This window comes from Ranitomeya imitator, chromosome 5, assembly GCF_032444005.1.
Source record: "Ranitomeya imitator isolate aRanImi1 chromosome 5, aRanImi1.pri, whole genome shotgun sequence".
Taxonomy (NCBI): Eukaryota; Metazoa; Chordata; class Amphibia; order Anura; family Dendrobatidae; genus Ranitomeya; species Ranitomeya imitator.
This window is the reverse complement of record NC_091286.1, coordinates 12,883,935-12,909,872: the sequence shown is the minus strand read 5'-3', so window position 1 is coordinate 12,909,872 and position 25,938 is coordinate 12,883,935. Positions and strand designations below refer to the sequence as shown.

Below are 25,938 nucleotides of genomic sequence, written 5' to 3'. Positions count from 1 at the left end.
CATGATAAGATCGTGTCTTCAACTACCACTAGGGGGAGCGCCCTGTATACAGAGATACATGATAAGATCCTGTCTGCAGTCACCACTAGGGGGAGCTCCCTGTATACAGAGATACATGATAAGATCCTGTCTGCAGTCACCACTAGGGAGAGCGCCCTGTATACAGAGATACATGATAAGATCCTGTCTGCAGCCACCACTACGGGGAGCTCCCTGTATACAGAGATACGTAAGATTCTGTCTGCAGCCACCACTAGGGGGAGCTCCCTGTATACAGAGATACATGATAAGATCCTGTCTGCAGCCACCACTAGGGGGAGCTCCCTGTATACAGAGATACATGATAATATTCTGTCTGCAGCCACCACTAGGAGGAGCTCCCTGTATACAGAGATACATAAGATCCTGTCTGCAGCCACCACTAGGGGGAGCTCCCTGTATACAGAGATACATGATAAGATCCTGTCTGCAGCCACCACTAGGGGGAGCTCCCTGTATACAGAGATGCATGATAAGATCCTGTCTGCAGCCACCACTAGGAGGAGCTCCCTGTATACAGAGATACATGATAATATTCTGTCTGCAGCCACCACTAGGGGGAGCACCCTGTATACAGAGATACATGATAATATTCTGTCTGCAGCCACCACTAGGGGGAGCACCCTGTATACAGAGATACATGATAAGATCCTGTCTGCAGCCACCACTAGGAGGAGCTCCCTGTATACAGAGATACATAAGATTCTGTCTGCAGCCACCACTAGGGGGAGCTCCCTGTATACAGAGATACATGATAATATTCTGTCTGCAGCCACCACTTGCAGCCACCTGTATACAGAGATACATGATAAGATCCTGTCTGCAGCCACCACTAGGGGGAGCTCCCTGTATACAGAGATACATGATAATATTCTGTCTGCAGCCACCACTTGCAGCCACCTGTATACAGAGATACATGATAAGATCCTGTCTGCAGCCACCACTAGGGGGAGCTCCCTGTATACAGAGATACATGATAAGATCCTGTCTGCAGCCACCACTAGGGGGAGCTCCCTGAATATAGAGATACATGATAAGATCCTGTCTGCAGCCACCACTAGGGGGAGCTCCCTGTATATAGCGATACATGATAAGATCCTGTCTGCAGCCACCACTAGGGGGAGCTCCCTGTATATAGAAATACATAAGATCCTGTCTGCAGCCACCACTAGGGGGAGCTCCCTGTATACAGAGATACATGATAAGATCCTGCCTGCAGCCTCCACTAGGGGGAGCTCCCTGTATACAGAGATACATGATAATATTCTGTCTGCAGCCACCACTAGGGGGAGCTCCCTATATACAGAGATACATGATAAGATTCTGTCTGCAGCCACCACTTGCAGCCACCTGTATACAGAGATACATGATAAGATCCTGTCTGCAGCCACCACTAGGGGGAGCTCCCTGTATACAGAGATACATGATAAGATCCTGTCTGCAGCCACCACTAGGGGGAGCTCCCTGAATATAGAGATACATGATAAGATCCTGTCTGCAGCCACCACTAGGGGGAGCTCCCTGTATATAGAAATACATAAGATCCTGTCTGCAGCCACCACTAGGGGGAGCTCCCTGTATACAGAGATACATGATAAGATCCTGCCTGCAGCCTCCACTAGGGGGAGCTCCCTGTATACAGAGATACATGATAAGATCCTGCCTGCAGCCACCACTAGGGGGAGCTCCCTGTATACAGAGATACATGATAAGATCCTGCCTGCAGCCACCACTAGGGGGAGCTCCCTGTATACAGAGATACATGATAAGATCCTGTCTGCAGCCACCACTAGGGGGAGCTCCCTGTATACAGAGATACATGATAAGATCCTGTCTGCAGTTACCACTAGGGGGAGCTCCCTGTATACAGAGATACATGATAAGATCCTGTCTGCAGCCACCACTAGGGGGAGCTCCCTGTATACAGAGATACATGATAAGATCCTGTCTGCAGTCACCACTAGGGGGAGCTCCCTGTATACAGAGATACATGATAAGATCCTGTCTGCAGTCACCACTAGGGGGAGCTCCCTGTATACAGAGATACATGATTACATCCTGCCTGCAGCCACCACTAGGGGGAGCTTTAGGTTTTTGTTTTGTGTTAGCTATAGTAATACCTCTCTGTATGATCCTCTTCTTTTTGTTTTTGTATCTCCGGCCCCTCACTATGGGTCCGGATTTATGGCCGCCTCCATGCAGGAGCTTATTGCACACCATAATGTTGTGATGACAGTGCGGCCTTGTGACGCTCTTTGATGTCCGTACACGTTATATGGGAAAAAGTGGAGCGTCCGGAGAGCTCATCGCTGAGCTATTAGGGGTCGTATGTAAGTCGGATGTTTGTTATTCCATGTTCCATGTATTTGTGGTTTTCCATTGTGGACTCCTCATTTACGAGCAGCAGAGATCCCCTATAAGGGTCCGTGCCCCCCGGTAGGAGCATTGTGGACGCAGCGCATTTTTCTACATTACGCACTTGTCTTTTTGAACGCTGTGGATTTACCGCATGTAATGACCGTGTATTGGGGAGAATATGCACAAGAGACGAGCGTCTCCGCTACAGATATTATAATGCTCGGCTCGTACACCGGCACCGTGGGGAGTTTACGTAGAAGCACAATGGGCACAGCATTTCTATAAACCCGTCCACTGTGCTTGTATTGTAGATCTGGCGTTTTGGACGCAGTGACGGTACTCGTGGCCATTTCTGGACTCTGCTCGTATGTTGTCAGGGCAGTAGTAGTATTTCAGAGCCGGATACATGGTGTGTTCAACCCCTGTGGCCGTTAATCACAGGTAGCACCAGGTAATGTTACAGCGATGTAATGGCTCTGCTACATCGGTGTGTTCTGACTAAGGAGCCATGCTTCTAGATTCATGGCCGGTGCTCCTGTGATCATGTGAAGATTGGAAGTGTCGGTGGCCGCTCCGCATTCCTGCAGTGAGTCCAGGAAAAGTCCTGGCCAGGATGCAAGCATTTTACGAGCTTGTGGTGTTTTTATATCAGATCGTTAGTTTTAATGCTGAACATTTCCAGTCGATTGTTTCCCTGCAGTAATGGTCGGTCCGTGGCCGAGTGTTTCCCTGCAGTAATGGCCGGTCCACGGCCGAGTGTTTCCCTGCAGTAATGGCCGGTCCACAGAAAGTGCTTTGGGAGATAAGGCTTGTCACGATAATGTACAAAATGTAATATGATTTTGTAGCTTTGCCTTTTAGCACCATACTGTGGGCTAAACCCTGCCCCCTCCTCTGTGTGTTTCTGTTTGCGGAGATGTGTATGTGTAGATCCCAAACCCCTCATGCCCCTCCCAGAAGAATTTTTACGACCGCTATAGCTGCAGTGGACAGTTGTTCCAGCTAGAACTGGTCTGATATCCCTCTCAAGACATGCGGTTCTTTGTCCTGTTATAGTGAGATGCTGAGCCACCGATTTGGGCTAGGAAAATAATAAGTCCATGTTGCGAATCTCCATCGGCGTATCTGTCAGCCACTGTAAGCACGAGCTTCTAATTGAAACAGGTAAAAAGTATGGATTTCTCCGGAACTGTGTGTCACAACTAGGTCTCATTAGAAAGCCAATTTTAAAATAAGAGGAATGCTGGGTGTGTTATGATTCTGACATGTTTGGGAACGAAAATACAAGAATTATAAGAATTGTTGGAGAAAACTGTACAGCTGAGGAAAGAGGAGGGGGATGTTAACTCAACCCCTTTAGTGATGTCACGAGGCTGTAGTTTTTAAGTCTCTGCACTTAGCCCAGCCTAGAGTCTTACCTGAGGAGCTGTTCCTATCCAGACCTCCTGATGCACTGGGACATTTGGGGTTCTGCCTGCCAGCATGGTTTTGCCTGAAATGACCTGAAAACATGTGAGTTTTACCTTTTCTCATTTAATACCCTTATGTTATAATTATCTTTGTACATATTTCCAATTGTCTCATTTTGTAACATCTTTATATACCTTTTTTATAAACACTGCCTTAAATTTTACGAGAAAAATATCTAAAATACTAGATTTTTTCTCCTGCTCTAAAACGTACCCTAACTCTTCTGAAGGGAATTACGCTACTGTTTTGGGTTAGCTTCGGACCCGTTTAATCAAAGCTGGTGGCAGCATACCTTGTACTGTGCTTTTGGGAGTCGTTGTAGCGTCTGCGGCGTTGATAATTATTGTTCCTGCCTGAGTGGGAGTAGTTTTATCGCCTCGCTGCAGCATGCCCAATAGCCAGTACATAGCAGGAAGCTTTTCTGGCGACTGATTACCCTAGGTGCAGTACCTAATCTGACCTGAGGGTAAGGGGGGCGCCAGAGAGCTGCAAGTTTTCAAGTGGAACTATAAAGCGGGATATACATAAATTCCTGCAGTTCGTGTTATATTGCAGAGCAGTGGGATAACTAAAATAAGCCCCTGCTGTAAACTAAAAGGTCAATAGCCTTGTGTGTGTTTTCATCACATTGTAGCAGTGGAGGGATAACTAAGATAAGCCCCCCTGCACATGTGATAGCCGTCTGTTGGCCTAAGGTCACCCCGATCCGTGACGTAGGGGTGACAGTCACGGTGTGAATCGTGACATGGATCTGCTATGTCGGATTTCCCATTGCCAATACTTTTGTTCTTTAGGAAAAAAATCTGCCACCAGGATAATATGTAGGAGGGAGAAGGAGGAGAGAGGGGTCTGGAGGGAGGAGGAGAGAGGAGGCAGGAGGAGAGAAGGGTCTGGAGAGAGGAGGAGGAGAGAGGGGTCTGGAAGGAGGAGGAGAGGGGTCTGGAGGGAGGAGGAGGAGAGAGGTGTCTGGTGGGAGGAGGAGAGGGGTCAGGGGGGAGTAGGAGAGAGGGATCAGGAGGGAGGGGGAGGAGAGAGGGGTCTGGAGGAGGAGAAGGGTCTGGAGGAGGAGAGAGGGGTCTGGAGGGAGAAGGAAAGAGGGGTCTGCTCGCACCAGAACCCTCTCTCCTTCTCCCTCCAGACTCCTCTCTCCCTCTCCCTCCAGACTCCTCTTCTTCTCCCTCCAGACCCCTGAGTGATAAAGAATCTGCAGGATGGAGGACAGAGGGCTTTGGAGGGAGAAGGACAGGTGGAAAAGGACAGAGGGGATGGAGAATTACAGGGGTCTAGAGGAGGGATAGCAAGGTCTGGAGGGGAGAGGAGAGATTGGAGGAGGGTTAGAGGGATTTGGAGGAAGACAGAAGAGTCTGTAGGAGGGATGTGGAGGGAGGAGAGACAGGGTATGTGCACACGCTGCGGATTTTGCTGCGGATCCGCAGTGTTTCCGCAACTAAGGGTCCGCAGCGGTTTCCCATGAGTTTACAGTATAATGAAACCTATGGGAAACGAAATCCGCAGTGCACATGCTGCGGAAAAAAATGCGTGGAAACGCTGCGGTTTACAATCCACAGCATGTCAATTCTTTCTGCGGATTCCGCAGCGGTTTTATACCTGCTCCAATAGAAAACTGCAGGTGTAAAACCGCAGCAGAATCCGCAGTAGAAACCGCGATAAATCCGCAGTAAAAACCACAGCGGTTTTGAACTGCGGTTTTTCAAAATCCGCTGCTGAAAAATCCGCAGTCCTCCAGAATACGTGTGCACATACCCACATAGAGGTCTGGAGCAATGAGGACAGGGGGTCTGGAGAGAGGAGAAGGACAGAGGAGTCTGGAGGGACGAGAAGGACAGGAGTCTGGAGGAGGAGCACAGATAGGTCTGGAGGAGGAGGACAGATGGGATTATAGGGAGATGTCCTAATGCCTACAGCTGACCAGGGCACTTGTGTTTGTATAATTGTATTAATAATGGACATCTAAAGATGTAGAGTAATTTTTTGCCTTGGATGTGATCCAAATGATAAGTGAGGACTGTGGAAGCCGCGCGCCGGGGCCGGCGGGTGTAAGGAGGACCTGCTGGCACACTCAGTACTTGGCCGTGGTTCACTCATCAAACACTCCCATCAATCATCCGCTCAGCGCTGCGGCTGCAGAGAATCATGGAAAAATATTATCTTACTATAAAATTACAGTGCGAAAGTTACTAAAAGTAGAAAAGCGAATAATTTAGGAGGACGGCAAAAAGTGAGAAGGGGGAGAGGCGGTCAGAGTGCAAAACCTGATACTATGTGTATAAGGCCACATTCAGTATTTGGTCAGTATTTCACATCCGTATTTATAAGCCAAAACCAGGAGAGGAACAATCAGAGTCTAATAGAAACTCGTCACCACTTCTGCATTTATCACCCAATCCTGGTTTTGGCTACAAATACTGATGTAAAATACTGACCAAATACTGATAGTGTGACGGCAGCATAAAACTCATACTGTGCGTATAAAGCCGATACTGTGCGTATAACGCCGATACTGTGCGTATAAAGCCGATACTGTGCGTATAAAGCCGATACTGTGCGTATAAAGCCGATACTGTGCGTATAAAGCCGATACTGTGCGTATAAAGCCGATACTGTGCGTATAAAGCCGATACTGTGCGTATAAAGCCGATACTGTGCGTATAACGCCGATACTGTGCGTATAACGCCGATACTGTGCGTATAAAGCCGATACTGTGCGTATAAAGCCGATACTGTGCGTATAAAGCCGATACTGTGCGTATAAAGCCGATACTGTGCGTATAACGCCGATACTGTGCGTATAAAGCCGATACTGTGCGTATAAAGCCGATACTGTGCGTATAACGCCGATACTGTGCGTATAACGCCGATACTGTGCGTATAACGCCGATACTGTGCGTATAAAGCCGATACTGTGCGTATAAAGCCGATACTGTGCGTATAGAACCGATACTGTGCGTATAAAGCCGATACTGTGCGTATAAAGCCGATACTGTGCGTATAAAGCCGATATTGTGCGTATAAAGCCGATACTGTGCGTATAAAGCCGATACTGTGCGTATAAAGCCGATACTGTGCGTATAAAGCCGATACTGTGCGTATAACGCCGATACTGTGCGTATAAAGCCGATACTGTGCGTATAACGCCGATACTGTGCGTATAACGCCGATACTGTGCGTATAAAGCCGATACTGTGCGTATAACGCCGATACTGTGCGTATAGAACCGATACTGTGCGTATAACGCTGATACTGTGCGTATAAAGCCGATACTGTGCGTATAAAGCCGATACTGTGCGTATAAAGCTGATACTGTGCGTATAGAACCGATACTGTGCGTATAAAGCCGATACTGTGCGTATAAAGCCGATACTGTGCGTATAAAGCTGATACTGTGCGTATAAAGCCGATACTGTGCGTATAAAGCCGATACTGTGCGTATAACGCCGATACTATGCGTATAAAGCCGATACTGTGCGTATAACGCCGATACTGTGCGTATAACGCCGATACTGTGCGTATAACGCCGATACTGTGCGTATAAAGCCGATACTGTGCGTATAAAGCTGATACTGTGCGTATAGAACCGATACTGTGCGTATAAAGCCGATACTGTGCGTATAAAGCCGATACTGTGCGTATAAAGCCGATACTGTGCGTATAACGCCGATACTGTGCGTATAAAGCTGATACTGTGCGTATAAAGCCGATACTGTGCGTATAAAGCCGATACTGTGCGTATAGAACCGATACTGTGCGTATAACGCCGATACTGTGCGTATAAAGCAGATACTGTGCGTATAAAGCCGATACTGTGCGTATAAAGCCGATACTGTGCGTATAAAGCCGATACTGTGCGTATAAAGCCGATACTGTGCGTATAAAGCTGATACTGTGCGTATAGAACCGATACTGTGCGTATAAAGCTGATACTGTGCGTATAAAGCTGATACTGTGCGTATAAAGCCGATACTGTGCGTATAAAGCTGATACTGTGTGTATAGAACCGATACTGTGCGTATAACGCCGATACTGTGCGTATAAAGCAGATACTGTGCGTATAACGCCGATACTGTGCGTATAAAGCTGATACTGTGCGTATAAAGCCGATACTGTGCGTATAAAGCCGATACTGTGCGTATAAAGCCGATACTGTGTGTATAGAACCGATACTGTGCGTATAAAGCCGATACTGTGCGTATAAAGCCGATACTTTGCGTATAAAGCCGATACTGTGCGTATAACGCCGATACTGTGCGTATAGAACCGATACTGTGCGTATAAAGCCGATACTTTGCGTATAAAGCCGATACTGTGCGTATAACGCCGATACTGTGCGTATAAAGCCGATACTGTGCGTATAACGCCGATACTGTGCGTATAACGCCGATACTGTGCGTATAACGCCGATACTGTGCGTATAAAGCCGATACTGTGCGTATAAACCCGATACTGTGCGTATAAAGCCGATACTGTGCGTATAAAGCTGATACTGTGCGTATAAAGCTGATATTGTGCGTATAAAGCCGATACTGTGCGTATAAAGCCGATACTGTGCGTATAGAACCGATACTGTGCGTATAAAGCCGATACTGTGCGTATAAAGCCGATACTGTGCGTATAAAGCCGATACTGTGCGTATAAAGCTGATACTGTGCGTATAGAACCGATACTGTGCGTATAAAGCCGATACTGTGCGTATAAAGCCGATACTGTGCGTATAAAGCTGATACTGTGCGTATAAAGCCGATACTGTGCGTATAAAGCTGATACTGTGTGTATAGAACCGATACTGTGCGTATAACGCCAATACTGTGTGTATAAAGCCGATACTGTGCGTATAATGCTGATACTGTGCGTATAAAGCCGATACTGTGCGTATAAAGCTGATACTGTGCGTATAAAGCCGATACTGTGCGTATAAAGCCGATACTGTGCGTATAACGCCGATACTGTGTGTATAAAGCCGATACTGTGCGTATAAAGCCGATACTGTGCGTATAAAGCCGATACTGTGCGTATAAAGCCGATACTGTGCGTATAACGCCGATACTGTGCGTATAACGCCGATACTGTGCGTATAAAGCCGATACTGTGCGTATAAAGCCGATACTGTGCGTATAAAGCCGATACTGTGCGTATAAAGCCGATACTGTGTGTATAGAACCGATACTGTGCGTATAACGCCGATACTGTGCGTATAACGCCGATACTGTGCGTATAACGCCGATACTGTGCGTATAAAGCCGATACTGTGCGTATAAAGCCGATACTGTGCGTATAAAGCTGATACTGTGTGTATAGAACCGATACTGTGCGTATAGAACCGATACTGTGCGTATAAAGCTGATACTGTGCGTATAAAGCTGATACTGTGCGTATAAAGCCGATACTGTGCGTATAAAGCCGATACTGTGCGTATAAAGCTGATACTGTGCGTATAAAGCCGATACTTTGTGTATAGAACCGATACTGTGCGTATAAAGCCGATACTGTGCGTATAAAGCTGATACTGTGTGTATAAAGCCGATACTGTGTGTATAAAGCCGATACTGTGCGTATAAAGCTGATACTGTGCGTATAAAGCTGATACTGTGCGTATAAAGCTGATACTGTGTGTATGAAGGGACCTTGCCCCCAGCAGCGCCTCTATTAATATCACTTACTTTGGGTTAATCTGTGTATCAGCAGATCTGGATGAGCAGATTCCTGTTCCTGTCGTGCTCTGGGTGTGTGATTCTCCATCTCTTGTCCAGATCCTGTATGAATACCACGTCACTACCACCCCCATCATTGCTCCGCGCTGTCTCCACACTATTGCATCTGTATAATTCATAGAATGTTAGAGTTGGAAGGGACCTCCGGGGTCATCGGGTCCAACCCCCGGCTCAATGCAGGATTCACTAAACCATCTCAGACAGATGTCTGTCCAGCCTCTGTGTGAAGACTTCCATTGGAGGAGAACTCACCGCCTCTCGTGGCCGCCTGTTCCACTCATTGATCACCTTCACTGTCAAAAAGTTTTTTCCACTACATAATCTGTATCTTCTCCCTTTCAGTTTCATCCCATTGCTTCTCGTGTTTCCGTGTGCAAATGAGAATAATGATGATCCCGCTACACTGTAACAGCCCTTCAGATATTTATAGACAGCTATTAAATCTCCTCTTAGCCTTCGTTTTTGCAAGCTAAACATTCCCAGATCCTTTAAACCTTCCTCGTATGACATACTTTGTAGTTCGCTCACCGTGCTCGTAGCTCTTCTCTGAACTTGATCCAGTTTTTCAATATGTGGTGCCCAGAACTGGACACAGTATTCCAGATGAGGTCTGACCAAGGAGGAGTAGAGGAGGATAATTACTTCACGTGATCTAGACTGTATGCTTCTCTTAATACATCCTAAAGCTGTGTTTGCCTTTTTTGCTGCTGCATCACACTGTTGACTCATGTGCGGTCTGTGATGTATTAGTATACCCAAGTCTTTTTCACACGTGCTGTTGCTTAGTTCTATTCCTCCTATTCTGTAGATGTAATTTGCGTTTTTCTTGCCCAGATGTAGAATCTTGCTTTTCTCCCTGGTAAATACCTTTCTATTAGTCGCTGCCCATTGTTCAAGCTTATCTAGATCCTTCTGAATCCTTTCCCTGTCTTCTCTAGTGTTTGCTATCCCTCCTAGCTTTGCATTGTCTGCAAATTTGATCAATATACCTTCAGTTCCCTTATCTTGATCATTTATAAAAAATGTTGAACAACATTGGTGCCAGGACAGAGCCTTGTGGTACCCCACTTGAAACACTCTTCCAATTGGATTTGCAAACATTTATTACCGCTCTTTGAGTACTATCACTGAGCCAGTTATGAATCCACCTAACCGTAGCCTTTTCAATCCCATACTTGGTCATTTTTTCATTAAGGATAGTATGAGATACTTTATCAAATGCTTTGCTGAAGTCGAGATACACTATATCTACCGCATTTCCCTGATCCACCCAGTCAATGATTCCATCATAGAAGGAAATTAGTCTGGCATGACTTGTTTGCTACAAACCCATGCTGGATCTGGTTAAATACTGTATTCTTATCCAAGTACTTACATACATGCTGTTTAATAATTTGTTGAAAGATCTTTGCTGGTATAGAAGTAAGGCTCACTGGCCTGTAATTTCCTGGCTCAATCTTTTTTCCTTTTTTGAAGATAGGTACAACATTTGCCCTTCTTCAGTCTTCTGGGACTTCTGTTCTCCAGGATTTTTCAAAGATTCTGGCTAGTGGTTCAGCAATTTCCTCTGCTAACTCTGTGGGTTCCCTAGGATGTAATTCATCTGGACCAGGAGATGTAAACACATGTAAATTAGCTACGTGTCCCCTCACCATCTCTCTGTTTATGGATAGTGTGGATTCTTTTCTTCCTTCGATGACACCGTGAAGATCAGTTGATGTTACATTTGCTTTCTGAGAGAACATAGATGCAAAATAGGAATGTAAGAGTTCGGCCTTCTCCACATCATTTTTGACCACTTCACCCTATTCATCCTGTAAAAATCTTATAGCATCTTTGACTTTTCTTTTGTTTTTGACATACCCCCCACATTCTTTTCTTGCTGCATTTAGTCTCTTGCAAGCCTCACTTCATTACTGGCTTTAGCTCTTCTAACTCGTGCCCTGCATTCCCTGCAGACAGCATTATATTTTTCTTTAGATATGCCCGCCTCTTTCCATTTGATATACATTTGTTTTTTCCTTTTTAACTAGTTTGGGAAAGAATGCCTTGAGCGTTTGAAACGCCTTACTGCATTCCTCACCATGTCAATCTGGTGTTACCATGGTTTTAAAACTTTTCTAATAATTTTTTGGATTTACACAAGCTGGAACAACTGTTTTTTCTCCTCATCATCATTACACGTGTGACCACACAAGTTCCGTGCATCAACAAGGCGTATGCTGCTGTAGGTGAGCTGGTATTTTTTTCTATTTTTTGCTTCTATGTCAAGATTGCAGATCCTCTTGTTCTCTGTTCTAACTTATGAAAAATAAAGTTGTCAGCAAGCGAAGATAAGAATTTTCTGGACCCAGTACTTTTGCCTGAAAGAGATTCCCAACAAATATCTCAATAGTTAAAATATCCCACTATCATGGACAAAAGATATCAAAGACATCTGCTGTAAAAAGAGGTTATCCATTTCTTCAGTCTGTGCAGGTGGCCTATAGTAAACACCTACAATATTGTCCGTTCTGTTCTTCTTACCCAAACAGTTTCTGCAGAGCTACCATTCTCTGAAGCTTGGATCTCTGTGGATATATACTTTTTCGTAATATACAATGCGACACCTCCTCCCTTCTTGTTAATCCTGTTTCTAATAAATAAGTTATAGCCTTCAAGCTTTGTATTCCAATCACGTGTATCATCCCACCAAGTTTCAGTGATGCCTATGACATCATATATCTCTTCCTGTTAGCAGCTGCAATTCTCCTTGTTTGTTTCCCATGCTCTGTGCATTTGTATGGACACATTTTAGTTTGTAGTCACCTTCTCTTGCTCCTCTATTTTCATTCAGAATTTTTTTTTTTTGTTCTTTGTTTCCACTTCTAATAACAGGTTCTCAAAAGAATTCATTAGCTGCATATGTCTTCCTGGCCGTATATATTTCCCATCCCATATTGCTCTAGTTTAAAGCTCTCCTGATGAGTGTAGCAAGGCGTCTACCAAAATCTGTTTTCCCATTTTTTGTAAGATGCAACCCATCTCTAGCAAGGAGTCCATCATACGGATAATTCACTCCATGGTCAAGAATCCCAAAACGTTGCTCACGGCACCCTCGACGTAGCCAGTTGTTCACCTGTAGATCCTGTTCTCCTGCGCTTCCAGTCCCTTCACTTTCAGGCCGAGGTCTTAGAAGTCTCTACTTATATTCTCCGGGTCCTTTCTTGCGGTGTTACAGACCTGTATTCTCTCATCTCGCAGCCGCTGCTTCTCGTTTCTACTTTTCTGAATATTAATTCGGATGAAGACCCAATCACTGCTGTCCAGAAGCCTCGTCACCTGCAGCTGACACCTGGGGTTTTGCCCTTTCCTGTCCCGTCACATTATTGCCAGTGGCTTATGGATATGTCCATTCGGGCCCCACCTTGTAATCTCTCTTTATAGTAGAGGAATATATAGGGTTGTAGAAGTTCAAGCAAAGACAGCGCCACCCGTGTACATGGCTGTGCCTGGCACTGCAGCCCCGCTCCATTGGAGTGAATGGGACTAAGCTGGCATTTTTATTCATTACATTGTTGTGTTGGCTCCTGTAACAAGTGGGGGACAATCACTGTGATCGCTGCTCTGAGGTGGTCACTATATACTTAGATGATGCAGTGGATGACAACCCGGGGCACCGGTGCGTCTGCTCTGCTGGTTGTCAGCCTCTTTCCAGCATTACATAGAACTAAGAAATGTCTAAATGCCACATGTCAGCTTGTGAGTGGAGACCGGGGGGCGTCTCACTGACAGCCGAAACTGATCTCTTACCTGTGTCTCCCCGACAGATCATCTGAAGGCGGCCGTGGAGCAGCGGAGGATGCAGCAGGCGGCACAAGGTAAGCGCCGCCAACCAAGACACCGCGCGCGCCATGAGCAGCCGCCTATTCTGCAGCATGTAAATTATCGCTCATCCTGAAGGAAGAAACTGCCTCGCTAGTGCCCCCTATAGACAGATACCCTAAAGACAATATCCAACCCATACAACTAGGGAGACAGGGTATGTTTTTCTTCTTAAGGAGAGTTAATGTATATACTTTTATTCCCAGGGAACTTTGTCGATAAGACAACATATGCCAGCCAGGAGAATCAGTACCTTCCTCCACCTGCAGGAGGCGCAATAATCACATTGTAGGTTGTGAGGAGGTTTACAGTTTCCACCGCTGCAGCTGTAATATTGACCTAAAATCTATAGCGATGGACAGAGCCCCCTAATAGACGAGCCACAGTGCCCCCTAATAGAATGGCCACAATGTCCCCTAATAGACCAGCCTCAGTGCCCCCTAATAGAATGGCCATAACGCCCCCTAATAGAATGGCCAGAGTGCCCCCTAATAGAATGACCATAATGCCCCCTAGTAGACCAGTCACAGTGCCCCCTAATAGAATGGCCATAATGCCCCCTAATAGAATGGCCATAATGCCCCTTAGTAGACCAGTCACAGTGCCCCCCCTAATAGAATGGCCATAATGCCCCCTAATAGAGCAGCCACAGTGCCCTCAAAAGAATGGCCACAGTGCCCACCCCTGGAAAAGGCTCAGTGATCCCTAAGGAAACGGCCACAGTGTCCACACAGCAGTCAGTCACATTGTCTCCATAGATTCCCCCCACAGTCACAGAGCCCCCATATAATAGGACACACAAGTAGCAAGTTGGATTCCATTGTCTGTGGAAAGAGCGATGCCCCCCATAGTATAAGGGTCGGTCTACAGTGTATGTTCTCTATATTGTCCGACCCTTCTACCCAAGGGAGGACCCCGCTGCATTATGTGCTGCTGCTCTCGCACGGCCCACACCTCTCTCGCACGGCCCACACCTCTCTCGCACGGCCCACACCTGTCTCGCACGGCCCACACCTGTCTCGCACGGCCCACACCTGTCTCGCACGGCCCACACCTCTCTCGCACGGCCCACACCTCTCTCGCACGGCCCACACCTCTCTCGCACGGCCCACACCTCTCTCGCACGGCCCACACCTCTCTCGCACGGCCCACACCTCTCTCGCACGGCCCACACCTCTCTCGCACGGCCCACACCTCTCTCGCACGGCCCATTCCCCTGCCCTCGCATGGCCGCTCTCTTATTCTGGCTGCCCTCTGCAGTCACCGCACTCTTACTAGATTATGTCCTTCTGCCAAGATGGAAATTCTCGCGCCAAACGTTTCTCATCTCCTAAACGTCCCCTAGGTGTTTCCAGCAGCTACGATGAAGCAGATAAGATGGATCCAGCAGAAGAAGAGCTCCGGGATCAGATGGAAGCAGAAAAGAAGCGGTACGCCGGTGTAGGGCAAGAGGGGAGACGGGGGCCAAAACAAGACACTGGCTGCGGAATAAGTGGGGAGTGATATAGGACCTATGGGAGCTGGGGATGGGGGTAGCATGCACAGCCAACTACTCTATGTACAGTACCGCTCACATCCTCGGACCACCTGATTGTGCACTGGTTTTCCTTATTAGAATGTGCACATTGTAGATTCAGACTGAAGGCGGCAAAATCACAGAAAGAATGAACAGATAGGAAAACCAAGAGCAAAGAAAGACGAGTGACATAAACCAGAGTACGCGTTACTCCTCAGATTCCTCCTGGTACCCCCCCTGTTACTACCATGACGGCTTTACACCCCTCATCTTCTCTATGCAGCTTCATCAGTACTCACCTGCAATGGCTTCTAATGAGCAGGTCGCCTTGTCACCGGCCAGAAATGTCTGAGACCATCAGGGGTGCTTTGCAGTGTCGGTGCTGCTCTGTACATGGCTATTGCACAACTGATCTAACCTGGAATATGGCAAGAAGCACTGAAATAAGATAAGCCAAATTCCATCCAGTCTGTAAGACCTGACGGTCAGTCATCTGGAAAATTGCTGAAACCTTGAAGATATGCAGTCATGATAATCGCTATGGTGAAACTGAAAAGGAAGACCAAGAATGACCTCTGCTGCAGAGGATAAGTTCACTAGAGTCACCAGCCTCAGGAATCAGAAACTGATATCACCTCGGGTTACAACCCTCATAAATGGTGCACAGACATCAGCAGGACTTAGTAATGGAACTACTGAGGACCGCAGACAAGAAGAGACTTGTATGGACTGAGGAACATAAGGACCAGACATGAGATCAGTGGAGATCTGATTTTGGTACAAAACACCATGTCTTTGTAAGACGCAGAAGGTGTGTGTGGATGGTTTCTCCGTGAGTGGTGCCCACCGTGAAGCATGGGAGGAAGCTATGATGGTGGGAGAATCTTTACTGGTGGTCATTTAGTCCACATTTTTGGCACATTATCCAGCACTTCTCCACACTGTTCTGCAGCAACCCAGCCCCATCACGTCTGCAATTAGTGGGACCATCATTTGTGTAACAACGGCATGGTGACCCAGAACCTCCAAGAGATGTAAGGATGGTGTGACCAAGCAAAAAGGGTGGTGGAGGCTGCGTCAGAGGACCACCCGCCACAATCACCAACCTCAACCCAATGGAGATGGTTTGGGATGAGATCAACACAGAGTGAAGGCAAAGCAGCGACAAGAGCTCAGACCACTGGGAAATCCATCAAGACTGCTGGAAGCCTCCAGCTGACCACCTGATGAAGCTGCGTAGAGAAAAGGAGGGGTGTAAAGCCGGCACCAGGGGTAATCTGAGGAGGAACATATCCTCTGGGTTGTTTTGCACCTGTTTATTTACTTCTTCTTTCCTTCGTGGTTTTCCTACCTTCAGTCTGAATCTACAATGTGCACATTCCAATAAGAACAAGGAAAACATAATACGCCTGCTGCCCCAGCACTACAACCCCCATCATCACTGTATACAGCTCAGTGATCTGACAGAGCTGTGATACTAAATGTCTCCATGATATCCAGGTATAAGACGCTCTTCCATCAGCTGAAAAGTCTCAAGACGGAGATCGAACATCTGCAGCTTCTACTGGAGAAGGCGAAAGTCCGACTGCAGAAAGAATTCGAGGATTGGTGGTGTCAGGAGACCGCAGATCTACAGGTACAACCTCACCTGCACCATCAGGGGGATACACGGCATTCTCAGTGATGTCACCGCTGATCTCTGGTGATGGATAGGAGGCATTCTCAGTAATGTCACCGCTGATCTCTGGTGATGGATAGGAGGCATTCTCAGTGATGTCACCGCTGATCTCTGGTGATGGATAGGAGGCATTCTCAGTGATGTCACCGCTGATCTCTAGTGATGGATAGGAGACATTCTCAGTGATGTCACCGCTGATCTCTAGTGATGGATAGGAGGCATTCTCAGTGATGTCACCTCTGATCTCTAGTGATGGATAGGAGGCATTCTCAGTGATGTCACCGCTGATCTCTGCCTCCTATCCATCACCATTCTCAGTGATGTCACCGCTGATCTCTAGTGATGGATAGGAGACATTCTCAGTGATGTCACCGCTCATCTCTGGTGATGGATAGGAAGCATTCTCAGTGATGTCACCGCTGATCTCTGGTGATGGATAGGAGGCATTCTCAGTGATGTCACCGCTGATCTCTGGTGATGGATAGGAGGCATTCTCAGTGATGTCACCCCTGATCTCTGGTGATGGATAGGAGACATTCTCAGTGATGTCACCGCTGATCTCTAGTGATGGATAGGAGACATTCTCAGTGATGTCACCGCTGATCTCTGGTGATGGATAGGAGGCATTCTCAGTGATGTCACCGCTGATCTCTGGTGATGGATAGGAGGCATTCTCAGTGATGTCACCTCTGGTGATGGACAGGAGGCATTCTCAGTGATGTCACCGCTGATCTCTGGTGATGTATAGGAGGCATTCTCAGTGATGTCACCTCTGATCTCTGGTGATGGATAGGAGGCATTCTCAGTGATGTCACCTCTGATCTCTGGTGATGGATAGGAGGCATTCTCAGTGAGGTCACCACTGATCTCTGGTGATGGATAGGAGGCATTCTCAGTGATGTCACCTCTGATCTCTGGTGATGGATAGGAGGCATTCTCAGTGATGTCACCGCTGATCTCTGGTGATGGATAGGAGGCATTCTCAGTGATGTCACCTCTGATCTCTGGTGATGGATAGGAGGCATTCTCAGTGATGTCACCTCTGATCTCTGGTGATGGATAGGAGGCATTCTCAGTGATGTCACCTCTGATCTCTGGTGATGGATAGGAGGCATTCTCAGTGATGTCACCTCTGATCTCTGGTGATGGATAGGAGGCATTCTCAGTGATGTCACCTCTGGTGATGGACAGGAGGCATTCTCAGTGATGTCACCGCTGATCTCTGGTGATGTATAGGAGGCATTCTCAGTGATGTCACCTCTGATCTCTGGTGATGGATAGGAGGCATTCTCAGTGATGTCACCTCTGATCTCTGGTGATGGATAGGAGGCATTCTCAGTGAGGTCACCACTGATCTCTGGTGATGGATAGGAGGCATTCTCAGTGATGTCACCTCTGATCTCTGGTGATGGATAGGAGGCATTCTCAGTGATGTCACCGCTGATCTCTGGTGATGGATAGGAGGCATTCTCAGTGATGTCACCTCTGATCTCTGGTGATGGATAGGAGGCATTCTCAGTGATGTCACCGCTGATCTCTGGTGATGGATAGGAGGCATTCTCAGTGATGTCACCTCTGATCTCTGGTGATGGATAGGAGGCATTCTCAGTGATGTCACCTCTGATCTCTGGTGATGGATAGGAGGCATTCTCAGTGATGTCACCTCTGATCTCTGGTGATGGATAGGAGGCATTCTCCGTGATGTCACCTCTGATCTCTGGTGATGGATAGGAGGCATTCTCAGTGATGTCACCGCTGATCTCTGGTGATGGATAGGAGGCATTCTCAGTGATGTCACCGCTGATCTCTGGTGATAGATAGGAGGCATTCTCAGTGATGTCACCTCGGATCTCTGGTGATGGATAGGAGGCATTCTCAGTGATGTCACCGCTGAACTCGGAGAATGGATAGGAGGCATTCTCAGTGATGTCACCTCTGATCTCTGGTGATGGATAGGAGACATTCTCAGTGATGTCACCGCTGATCTCTGGTGATAGATAGGAGGCATTCTCAGTGATGTCACCTCTGATCTCTGGTGATGGATAGGAGGCATTCTCATTGATGTCACCGCTGATCTCTAGTGATGGATAGGAGGCATTCTCAGTGATGTCACCTCTGATCTCTGGTGATGGATAGGAGACATTCTCAGTGATGTCACCGCTGATCTCTGGTGATGGATAGGAGGCATTCTCAGTGATGTCACCGCTGATCTCCAGTGATGGATAGGAGACATTCTCAGTGATGTCACCGCTGATCTCCAGTGATGGATAGGAGACATTCTCAGTGATGTCACCGCTGATCTCTGGTGATGGATAGGAGGCATTCTCAGTGATGTCATCGCTGATCTCTGGTGATGGATAGGAGGCATTCTCAGTGATGTCACCGCTGATCTCTGGTGATGGATAGGAGACATTCTCAGTGATGTCACCGCTGATCTCTGGTGATGGATAGGAGGCATTCTCAGTGATGTCACCGCTGATCTCTGGTGATGGATAGGAGACATTCTCAGTGATGTCACCTCTGATCTCTGGTGATGGATAGGAGGCATTCTCAGTGATGTCACCTCTGATCTCTGGTGATGGATAGGAGGCATTCTCAGTGATGTCACCGCTGATCTCTAGTGATGGATAGGAGGCATTCTCAGTGAGGTCACCGCTGATCTCTGGTGATGGATAGGAGGCATTCTCAGTGAGGTCACCGCTGATCTCTGGTGATGGATAGGAGACATTCTCAGTGATGTCACCTCTGATCTCTGGTGATGGATAGGAGGCATTCTCAGTGATGTCACCGCTGATCTCTGGTGATGGATAGGAGACATTCTCAGTGATGTCACCTCTGATCTCTGGTGATGGATAGGAGGCATTCTCAGTGATGTCACCGCTGATCTCTGGTGATGGATAGGAGGCATTCTCAGTGATGTCACCGCTGATCTCTGGTGATGGATAGGAGGCATTCTCAGTGATGTCACCGCTGATCTCTGGTGATGGATAGGAGACATTCTCAGTGATGTCACCTCTGATCTCTGGTGATGGATAGGAGACATTCTCAGTGATGTCACCTCTGATCTCTGGTGATGGATAGGAGACATTCTCAGTGATGTCACCTCTGATCTCTGGTGATGGATAGGAGGCATTCTCAGTGATGTCACCTCTGATCTCTGGTGATGGATAGGAGGCATTCTCAGTGATGTCACCTCTGATCTCTGGTGATGGATAGGAGGCATTCTCAGTGATGTCACCTCTGATCTCTGGTGATGGATAGGAGGCATTCTCAGTGATGTCACCGCTGATCTCTGGTGATGGATAGGAGGCATTCTCAGTGATGTCACCTCTGATCTCTGGTGATGGATAGGAGGCATTCTCAGTGATTTCCTACAGTAAGTCCCGTTTCCTTTCTCTTGCAGGATCGCCCAGAGTCGGATGTGCGTGGTTCTCCGCCATCGCTCTCGCAGCGGCCGCTCAGGTACAGCCCCGTGTATCTTGCAGGACGTCAGTCACCGTTTTTGTTCTTATTGTGTTAAGTGAATTCATGTGAAGGTATTTCTCTATTTTAATATTCTCACTAGATTTCACATTATACTGTAGGATTATTAGAAAAGGAGGATGGTTGGAGTTTAAATGGTTAAAAAGTACTGTATGTTTTATGAATATGAAAATGACAGTCATATTTAAATACATTGTAGAAACAGATTTATATATAGAAAAGTTATGTAAGCTTAGGCTACGGGCAAATCATGAATCCGTGAACATTGATGTCACAATGATAAAAGTATATCCACGTCATCAATGAAAGTGAGACAATAATACTGAGAGGCCATCTTACACACAGGTCAGAAAAACCAGGATTGTTACCAAAGAGGAGCAGAAAATTCCCCGACGCGCGTTTTGCGTGTATTTCACTTAGCTTTCTCAAGGGGAATTAGTATTTATGGTATCTGATAGGACCTTTATGTGTCCACGGCAATGGTCATGTGAGTACCACGTGATCCACGGCCATCCAATGGGATCTGGGGCCGCGCCTGCACGATTTGCCTACATCACACCAAAGTCTCCTGGCGGTCAAGTCAAAGTCACGCATGCCCGGGAGCGTGGCTGTTGGCAAGGCTCACAGACATGCGCAGAAGCCACGGAGATGCAGCAAGAATAGCGTCGGCGAGGTGCGCAACTGCACATCGATCCCTATGGGGAATGAAGGGATTTGTATACAAATTCAGACAGAAATACCAAAGCATGATCAAGCATCCAGTGAGTAAGAAAAAGAAAATAGCAATTCCAAAAATTATCATAATATAGATCCACGCTGCTTTTTTCTGCAGGCGTTCAAGTTGTTATTCAAGATGTTTATGATGTATCCAACTAGTGCCAGGAAGAACCACATACTTGTCAGTAAGCTGGAACCAGCAAATCACAACAAATAATGAAAATGAAAAAAACATAAAAATCAGCTAAGAATGAAGGGCAATAAAAATACGGTTAAAGCTACGGTTACATGGATTCAGTACGGTTCAGTGACCATACTCAAAGAGTGATAATTATTGGTTGCTCATCCATTTGGAGGAGTGTTACAAGTGGAGACCATAAGGCTCTGCCCTGGCCCCAGTGTTACAAGTGGGGACCATAAGGCTCTGTCCTGGCCCCAGTGTTACAAGTGGTGACTACAAGGCTCTGTCCTGGCCCCAGTGTTACAAGTGGGGACCATAAGGCTCTGCCCTGGCCCCAGTGTTACAAGTGGGGACCATAAGGCTATGTCCTGGCCCCAGTGTTACAGGTGGGGACCACAAGGCTCAGTCCTGGCCCCAGTGTTACAAGTGGGGAGCATAAGGCTCTGTCCTGGCCCCAGTGTTACAAGTGTGGACCACAAGGCTCTGTCCTGGCCCCAGTGTTACAGGTGGGGACCACAAGGCTCTGTCCTGGCCCCAGTGTTACAAGTGGGGAGCATAAGGCTCTGTCCTGGCCCCAGTGTTACAAGTGTGGACCACAAGGCTTTGTCCTGGCCCCAGTGTTCCAAGTGGGGACCATAAGGTTCTGTCCTGGCCCCAGTGTTACAAGTGGGGAGCATAAGGCTCTGTCCTGGCCCCAGTGTTACAAGTATGGACCACAAGGCTCTGTCATGGCCCCAGTGTTACAAGTGTGGACCACAAGGCTCTGTCCTGGCCCCAGTGTTACAAGTGGGGACCACAAGGCTCTGTCCTGGCCCCAGTTTTACAAGTGGGGACCACAAGGCTCTGTCCTGGCCCCAGTGTTACAAGTGGGGACCACAAGGCTCTGTCCTAGCCACAGCATTACAAGTGGGGACCATAAGGCTCCGTCCTGGCCCCAGTGTTAGAAGTGGGGACCACAAGGCTCTGTCCTGGCCCCAGTGTTAGAAGTGGGGACCACAAGGCTCTGTCCTGGCCCCAGTGTTACAAGTGGGGACCACAAGGCTCTGTCCTAGCCACAGCATTACAAGTGGGGACCATAAGGCTCCGTCCTGGCCCCAGTGTTAGAAGTGGGGACCACAAGGCACTGTCCTGGCCCCAGTGTTAGAAGTGGGGACCACAAGGCTCTGTCCTGGCCCCAGTGTTACAAGTGGGGACCATAAGGCTCTGTCCTGGCCCCAGTGTTACAAGTGGGGACCACAAAGCTCTGTCTTGACCCCAGTGTTACAAGTGGGGACCATAAGGCTCTGTCCTGGCCCCAGTGTTACAGGTGGGGACCACAAGGCTCTGTCCTGGCCCCAGTGTTACAAGTGAGGACCACAAGGCTCTGTCCTGGTCCCAGTGTTACAAGTGGGGACCACAAGGCTCTGTCCTGGCCCCAGTGTTCCAAGTGGGTACCACTAGGCTCTGTCCTGGCCCCAGTGTTACAAGTGGGGACCACAAGGCTCTGTCCTGGCCCCAGTGTTACAGGTGGGGACCACAAGGCTCTGTCCTGGCCCCAGTGTTACAGGTGGGGACCACAAGGCTCTGTCCTGGCCCCAGTGTTACAAGTGGGGACCACAAGGCTCTGTCCTGGCCCCAGTGTACCAAGTGGGTACCACTAGGCTCTGTCCTGGCCCCAGTGTTACAAGTGGGGACCACAAGGCTCTGCTCTGGCCTCAGTGTTACAAGTGGGTACCACAAGGCTCTGTCCTGGCCCCAGTGTTCCAAGTGGGGACCACAAGGCTCTGCCCTGGCCCCAGTGTTCCAATTGGGTACCACAAGGCTCTGTCCTGGCCCCAGTGTTACAAGTGAGGACCACAAGGATCTGTCCGGGCCCCAGTGTTACAAGTGGGGACCACAAGGCTCTGTCCTGGCCACAGCATTTCAAGTGGGGACCACAAGGCTGTGTCCCGGCCACAGTGTTGTTCGACATTTTTATAAATGATCTAGATAAGGGAACTGAAGGTAATTGAATCAATTTTGCAGATGCAAAGCTAAGATAAATAGCTAATACCAGACAAGACAGAGAAAGAAATCCAGATAAGCTTGAACAATGGGCAGCGACTAGTAGAATGGTATTTAATAGGGAGAAATGCAAGAAAAACTAAAATTTCATCTACAGAATGGGACAAATAGACCTAAGCTACAGCACGTGTGAAAAAGACTTGGATATACTAATAGATCACAGAAAGCACAGGAGTCAACAGTGTGATGCAGCAGCAAAAAAACAGCAAACACAGTTGTAGGATGTATAAGAGAAGCATACAGTCTAGATCACGTGAAGTCATTATCCCCCTCTACTCCTCTTTGGTCAGACCTCATCTGGAATACTGTGTCCAGTTTTGGGCACATTTTAAATAAGACATCAACTGGAGCAAGTTCAGAGAAGAGCGACCAGGATGGTGAGATCGGTCTGCATAACATGTCCTATGAAGCACGGTTACAGGATCTGGGAATGTTTAGCTGCAAAAAAAGAAGACTGAGAGGAGACTTTATAGCTGTCTACAAATATCTGCAGGGCTGTCACAGTGTAGAAGGATCATCATTATTCTCATTTGCACAAGGAAAGACCAGAAGCAATGGGAGGAAACTGAAAGGGAGAAGATACAGATTAGAGATTAGAAAAAATTTTGACAGTGAGGGTGATCAATGAGAGGAACAGGCGGCCACGAGAGGTGGTGAGTTCTCCTTCCATGGAAGTCTTCAGAGGCTGGACAGACATCTGCCTGAGATGGTTTAGTGACTCCTGCCTTGAGCAGAGGGTTGGACAGGATGACCCTGGAGGTCCCTTCCATCTCTAAAATTGTAGGACTCTAGGATTCTATAAGCAGTTGCCTAAAACAGTAAACTCTGCAGAACATCTTCACACTTCATTCATCCTCCCCGGTATATACAGAATCGTAGACGTCATTTATTCGTCCTGCCCAGGGACAAGATCTGGCGCGCTGCATCCTGCGCTTCCCACATGGATCAGGCCTCACTAATCTGCTGCTTCTCACAGAGCGGCCTCCACCTCCAGCCTCACTGCAGCGGATGAGCAGATGTGGGGCCCTCAGCGGAGCCAGGGACGTGTTACTGCTCGCTCCGCGCCGCGGCCTCATCCGTATAATCCGTCTGCGGCCGATCTGCTGTGCGCAGACCTCTGTATCGGCCTCAGTAATAGACTCCTGGGCCTGACCCCTGTGCTGCTGGATGCAGAGCTGCACTCGGTTACATCATGTCATGTACTCCTCACCTCCAGAGCTGCATTCATCAATCTTATATTCCAGTCACCTCCAGAGCTGCATTCATCAATCTTATATTCCAGTCACCTCCAGAGCTGCATTCATCAATCTTATATTCCAGTCACCTCCAGAGCTGCATTCATCAATCTTATATTCCAGTCACCTCCAGAGCTGCATTCATCAATCTTATATTCAATCTTATATTAACTACAGTCACATCCAGAGCTGCATTCATAAATCATGAACTACAGTCACACCCAGAGCTGCATTTTTAAATCATTAACTACATTCACATCCAGAGCTGTACATCTGATCTTCACTGGTACTTACTTGTTACGTGTTACGGAACCACTCAGCACCCAGAATATGTTGCGCAGTTATATGTATAAGCAATAACCAACAAAAATCTGAGTGACATAATGTAAATCAGAAAGTGAGAAGGTAATAATATGTCATATTGTCACTACCAATGGGACGAGTAGATGGCCAATCATCAATTATCAAACAAAAACCCAAAAGAACAAAGGATGATCAAAGGGCCAGCAATTAGATAAAAAATATAACTTTATTAGAATACATAATATTTTTTATTTATTAAAAACAAGAGTGGAATGGTAGATGAGACCAAAGTGCATGTAAACAAAGATGGATGGGATGAGTGATCAGCGGCTAGGAATCATGCATATTATTTATATAGAACATGACATATATTAACTGAAATGATGATATATATTTTACATAGCAGTCATGCTCTATACACGTAATCCAATATTGACATTATCTCAATTACCCCAACAAATGGTATGATGAAAAGATGGATAACAGCCACAAACAATACCTAAAATAAAGGTGCAGGCAGAGTAGTAGTAGCCTAATAACGCATACCTAAATTGGACCAAAGAGCGGTCACCAGGAGTGGCTATGAAGGGGTGCAGGAGAGAGTCAGTGATCACCACATCACCCCGACGCGCGTTTCGGCGGAGCCTTCGTCAGGGGGCGTGGTAATGCTACAAAGTGTGTAGTTTAAAAAGGGGAACTCGACCAATCACCCAAAACCGGAAGTGATGCGGTGTGTTAGTACCGGAAGGATATAAAAACGTAATATAATGATACTAATTCTTAATAATAGAATAGATATCCTAAGGACTAATATGAACGGTATTGACGAAATAAGAAATAAGCGGAGCGGGCTGTAATCAAGGCGGCGCATGCGCACTCAAGTCCCGAACCTCGCACGTCGGCGTCCACGTCAAAGGGAGGCGGAGCTGCAGTGCGGGTAGCACGGCAGGGACCGCGTCACTATGGAGACACAGAAAGCCGAGGAACGAGGCGGGCAGAGCGAGCATGCGCACACACACAGCCCAGCAAAAAAGTAAGTGAGCCAAACCTGACTCAAGAAAACATTAAGTGTGGCACATACGTCAATATACCATAGACACACCACGGAACCGATACCTATACTAGATGAAACAATTACATATATTGTATATAGAGAAACTATAAGGAACAGTATAAACAATAACAAAACCAATGCTGAATAAAGCAGTTACATGTATTATATATTTGAGAACAGTAGTGGATGATGTAGACATCGAATAATTTTCAGATAAATGTTCCAACGGATGAATCGGATGATGAGTCAAGCAACGAAATGGGAAGGCGGG

General features: G+C 47.3%; 1 protein-coding gene across 1 annotated transcript in view; it reads left to right on the top strand.

Moving 5' to 3' along the window:
• Nucleotides 1-25,938, top strand: part of KIF6 (kinesin family member 6) — a 236,775-nt gene that overhangs the window by 199,855 nt on the left and 10,982 nt on the right. The window contains exons 16-19 of the mRNA XM_069768316.1: nt 13,403-13,453; nt 14,803-14,887; nt 16,474-16,609; nt 20,055-20,113. Coding sequence (XP_069624417.1) covers nt 13,403-13,453; nt 14,803-14,887; nt 16,474-16,609; nt 20,055-20,113 — 331 coding nt within the window. The remainder of the gene's footprint in view (nt 1-13,402; nt 13,454-14,802; nt 14,888-16,473; nt 16,610-20,054; nt 20,114-25,938) is intronic.